Below are 5659 nucleotides of genomic sequence, written 5' to 3'. Positions count from 1 at the left end.
CTAGAAAGAAGACTTTATATTGTTTGTAAGTTTATGAAACTTTTGTTTATAAATTATTGTTTGTAATAACTGTTATTGTAAATTGTATTTTTTGTTTGTATATTAAAACATATTTGTAGTAAAAAGAAAACTGTGTGCATCAATCTTGTTGGCAAATGTCATCAACTGACTATATATCGTCTTTTACTTAACTGCTAAATCCAAAATACAATTTAACTACTAAATTTAAAGTATCATTTAGCTAGGTTTCAGACCTTTCGAAATTGTAATGTGTAACACATAAAATAGAATCTCTAAACAAGCTACTGTTTATAGAAGTCATCTCCTGTATATTAGAGAAGATCTTGAAGTTGAAGATTTCAATGGGGATTTCGGCGAAACGTTTACTACGACAGCGGAGTAAGTTACAACGTAAGTTAACCAAACTAAAATTTTTAATTAACTGCAGAAACAATTTGGTAATACCAAAATTCATCAAGGTCACATGTAATCAAAAAGGTGGGCGCATAACGTATCTTCTGGAAAAAATTAAATTAAAACTATTAAAGATAAAGGAAAAAAAAAGAAATGAAATCTCCAAACTAGAAACTACTGTTTGTAGAAGTCACCTTCCAGTATATTAGGGAAGATCCTGAATTTGATAAAGATTTCAACAGTCTTTGGTATGAAAATTATTGTTGGAGTAGAATTAAAAAAGAAAATGAACAGTATAGTAAACAGTTGGATATTAAGTTTAAATCTTTATATAAATCTAAGAAAAATGAAACTTCTGAAGTACCGCCACTATCTAACCCAAAAGTTATTAAAAAATCTTGTGTCAACCTTACAGATACGCAAACTTATGTACTAAGTTTAGGCTTAAATGTTGCTGTAACTCCACAGTTTATACCCATTAAAGATGTGGTAACTAATTTTGAATCTAACATTGCACAAATTAAAGGTAATAGAATAAAAACTATTACAGATATCAATGTCAAGACATAGTGTGAAAACGAAATGTAAAAATGAATAGTAATTTGACAAAATAAAAGAAAAATTAGCTTTACAGTCCTTGAAAAGTAACAATAATATTGTTGTTACACAAGCTGGTAAAGGAGGGTGTGTAGTGGTGATGAACAAATCTAATTATATTCCCAGTGTGAATCAGATGTTAGATAATGATTCGTATATTCCTCTTAAAAGAAATCCAACATTAAAATTTCATAATTTAATAAAAAAAAACATGTTGATCAATGTGTAACTTTGTCACCTGGACAAAAAAAGAACCTGATTCCTTCCTATTTTTGCCCCCTTCGTTCTTACGCTTTACTTAAGTTTCATAAATTAAATAATAGCTTCAGACCTATTGTATCTAGTATAGATACCTCATCTCAGTACATATACTAAGTATGCAAAGTACATTAGTAAAAGATTTTCGTATTTGAGTAACATGAATAAATATACTATAACAAATTCCGCTGAATTTGTTGAAAAAATTAAGAACATTAATCTAAATCCTTTTGACAAATTTGTATCATTTGATATAGTTTCCTTGTTTACTAAAATCCCGATAGAAGATGCTATTAATTGTTTTCGTGATAGATCAATTCAAGCTTCCATTTCCTTGGTTGAAATTGTTGACGAAAATGTTTCGTATCGTTAAACACTGTGTATTTGAGAATGATCGAAACGTCGTACCTGTTAAAAAATATTCTTCCTTACTGTAAAAGCTGTAAATTGTGAAAAAAATTAAGTAAACTCAAACGAAACTTTCACAAAGTGTTTTACTGTTCTCTTTAACAAATTTTATTTCAGAAAAAGTTGCTCATTACTTTAATAATTTTTGACAAGGTTATTTACGCATAAAAATAAATTTTCTGAGACGAAATTACAGTTTCGTTAGCTTTGTCTTGTAGGTTTATTAAACAGAAATTACTTGCCAGCTGTCATAATATTTCTGTGTTATGAAACTGCTGTTTAACACCGTATTTCTTCCTCCGACAGTTATTGATATCGATTAGAGTTTGGGCTTGAAACTAATCTCTAATTAATTAACCTCTTGTCAGTGGAGAATTACTTCTCTCTAAACACTTATACGACACTGCTAACTTTATTCAAAAAAGCTCATCTGTTAGATTTCCTATATAAATGATTGGAATACATCACGCATAAAAGTTACGTTGACAGTTTGTATTTAATAGAAGCCGTCTAATTATAAGATATAATTTAAAATACTTTAGTCCAGTTGCACATACACCCATATATTTATTATCAGTTGTCGTCTGATGAGAGGTTTATGGAACATTTTACAATAACATTATTATTATTCCAGAAAGTTATATTTTAAAATTACAGAAAGACAAAAGTTCAGAATGAAATTTTTCCCCTATTACGAATTTGTTCAGTACAGAGTATATTTATACAAAACTTTTCGATAACTGTGTAAAATTTTTCAATTTGGCGAGTGGATGGCTATATTCCTACGTTCTGGTTGAGCTCTACAAATATTCATCATATTATTATCGAAGGTTCTGATTATGGAGGAAAATAAATATATTTTTAAACCAAGATTCTGCGTATCCGACACTAAGTATGACAGTTTACAAATTAGACGTTAACATATATTAAATTTGTCTTGGGAAGTTTGCCCGCCAGTGACTCTGCAGTAAGTCTGAAGGCTTATTAACGCTAAAAACCGGGTTTCGATACCCATGGTGGGCATGACACAGCTAGCTCAATGTGATAGCTTTATGCTTAAAAAACAAACTGTTGGAAAGCTTACCTGCCATACATTCCTTCTCTGAGCTTATAGTAACAACAACAGGATACTCCACAATGCACTGACAGATTCCTCTAACACACGTGACCTTTGAAGATTTACAATCCAAATCGTTAAGACACCAACCACCTACTTCTGCCTGTTGTACTTCTAAACAGAAATGTATGAACGATGCGTTAGCAACAAATATTGATACAAGTCCTAGGGACTCATAAACTAAGGTACTTATTTATCGCATGACGTCAACAAGTTCGCTGTGGTGTTTTATAAAGTATAGATGTTTGAATATTTTTTTCAATAATTTTTTTCGAAAAACGAGTTCATTTAGGCCTATTTCTTAAGACGTGCATTGAAATATATTTTTTGTTCGAGTCTTTGTGCTGGTATCAATTCTTTGTGATTTTGTTTTATATGAAATGTTACCTCTTGGGAAGTCATAATTCAGAAAAGTGTGACTTAAAGGCTTATATTTAAAAATGTGTGTAAAATGTGTTACACACGGGACTTATTCCACTAAATATCGCAGTTATCAGTCTAGAAACTAAACTCAGTATCAATGTTGCATTAGTATTGTTTTCAAGTTATATTATTTGTCAGTGTACCCGTGTGTCAATGTTAAAAACACTTGGTGAATGCTTTGTTCCCTGTAATGAGGCGAAGACCTAAACTGAGCACTTGTGTGTATATACTTTTTTAAATAGGAACAATATTTACTTAACCAGATGTTCGAAAATCATAAATTATTTACTAACTAGTTTCAAACTTTTTCTCTTTTTATTTTATCAGGTGTCCTTTCTTTGTATTTGTCGTTAAGAATGGCTGAGTTAGATATAGGTCCTTAAAAAAAAACAAGTAGGCATTCCTGATGTTTCAAAGAACAAGTAGGCATTCCTGATGTTTCAAAGCTTTGTTCATTGTTCTCAACTTGATGAAGTTGCTAACAAACTTATCTCGAAATAACAATTAATCTTCATTATCATGAAAACTCGATCTACGTATTTTAGTGCGTTACATGCACAAAGAGCATTATAAAAACGATTAAAGTTAGATAAACTTAGTAGTAATAGCAGTGCAATTAGCTTGCATGGTGACTGTAGAACTACACGTGATAGAAATGCTTGTTTAACTCGATCTAACGTTACCACAACTGAACTTGACTAGAGATGTAAGTGTATCATCTGTGTATTACTAAACAGAAATCAACTTGGTGAATGGTAGAATCATCAACTGACTGGAAACAAAACGGTAGCACGGAAGAAATGGTAAAGAAATGTTTTCTAGATTTCCTAAGCTCGTAACGGAATCCTTTATAATGTTGAGTCATTGGGAAAAAAACTGCTACTTATCTTTATATATTTTTAAAACATTACATCAACATTATTCCAACTACGTATAAATGGGAAAAGAGAAGTTACAATGATCTCATCTCACAGATGATGAGTCAGCCAGATGCACCTGAACTTCTAAGTGGTTTTCTACCTTAATGCCGTTCTGGTTCATGCAGTTCTAACTGTTCATGTGTGAACAACGACGAGATCTGTACAATATCTTGTTCGTGTGAAATAAAAGTTCATTACTTTGAAGGATATATAACGACTGTTTAATGCACCGATCATTTTATAACATCGACTAGCCTTGTAGCTGTTAGCAAAAAAACTTAGATTTTAGGATTCACATTCTCAAAGACATTATAGCCAAAAATACAGTAGAATAATAATGTTGTACTGTCGACTATGATGTTTGTGATATTCCATCACAACTCTTGGGCTACTCTTTTACCAACGAATAGTGGGATTAACCGTTACATTATAACGCCCCCATTGCTGAAAGGTGGGATGGGGGCGCGAAACCGCAACCCGCAGATTGCGAGTCGAGCGTCCTACCCACCTGGCCATGCCGGGCCTTTTCATGTAATGAGTATAATTCCGTTTAATTTTATAAACTTGCAGTTTTCCTTTGAAATGATGTATATGAACGACAGTGTAGTTAATGTTGTTTATGCTATGTTTGATTTGTTATATTAAGAGGGACAATGATCATATTTATTGTCACTTGTTTTGAACAGTCATTTAGATGTAAGCTTAACCAGTTTTACTATATATAATTAGGGTAATCAAACTCTTCTTATGGTAATAGCTCGTCATGATGGAAGAAAAGATAAGTGTTGTAATTGTAACTCTACAGTGTTGAGTTTTTGACATTTTCAACTAAATGTAAAGTGATTAATTCTTGAGTACTTTTAAAATGGCATTGTCTCTGAAACTGTCAGTTTTAGGTGTAATTAATTATTTTGAAGTACACGATATAAAATGATATTTCAATCGTCACTTTGAGATTGGTGTAACAGAATAACAGTTTTTTAATTACTCATGGTATTAAATCTCCGTTTTTAAAGTTAAAAGTTTGTGTTGGTGTTAAGCAGGAAAAGTATGTTTTATATATCATTTTGTATCCCTTTTTTGTGTGAAGTATCATTGTCATATACAAAAGAACAAATCCATTCATTCATAGTTTTAATACGACAGTGAGTTAAAATATCTCAAGTTCTTTCTAATGATAATCAAATACCTAACATATTAATTTAAAGGTAGCAAATTGATGGTAACATTTAGATTAAAAGTCATGTTTTGCTCGATTATATCAAGTGAGTTATGGAAGAAATTGTTAATTTTTTTTTCAGCTTGCCCTCCTTTATCGAGATGTCATCAGCTATATCCTGTCTCCTGATACCTAGGAGCTAATTTTAATATAAGAAATGTTGTACAGCCAGTGTGGAAACCACATATTACCTGTGTATTGTTACTCCGCGATATCTGGAATTTCCAGATTTGAAATAATTAAGAAGTTGGGGGCTAATTAATCGCAAACACAATCATATGGAAAAAAAAAAAAAAAAAAAAA

The 5659-nt window shown here is 31.2% G+C and overlaps 1 protein-coding gene across 3 annotated transcripts in view; it reads right to left on the bottom strand.

The window, feature by feature from the left end:
- The window catches only part of LOC106464226, a 57975-nt gene that overhangs the window by 21185 nt on the left and 31131 nt on the right, over nucleotides 1–5659 (bottom strand). For 2 of the 3 annotated variants that reach the window (XR_002611681.1, XM_013924354.2), the window contains exon 2: nucleotides 2762–2908. The exons of the other annotated variant lie outside the window; for it this stretch is intronic. Coding sequence is in view for 1 of the 2 variants with exons in the window: in XM_013924354.2 (XP_013779808.1) it covers nucleotides 2762–2908 (147 nt within the window). In the remaining variant the exon portion in view is untranslated. The remainder of the gene's footprint in view (nucleotides 1–2761; nucleotides 2909–5659) is intronic. 3 annotated transcript variants of the gene reach the window in all.

The sequence above is a fragment of the Limulus polyphemus genome, unplaced genomic scaffold (genome assembly GCF_000517525.1).
Source record: "Limulus polyphemus unplaced genomic scaffold, Limulus_polyphemus-2.1.2 Scaffold1592, whole genome shotgun sequence".
Taxonomy (NCBI): Eukaryota; Metazoa; Arthropoda; class Merostomata; order Xiphosura; family Limulidae; genus Limulus; species Limulus polyphemus.
This window is presented reverse-complemented; position numbering and strand designations above follow the sequence as displayed.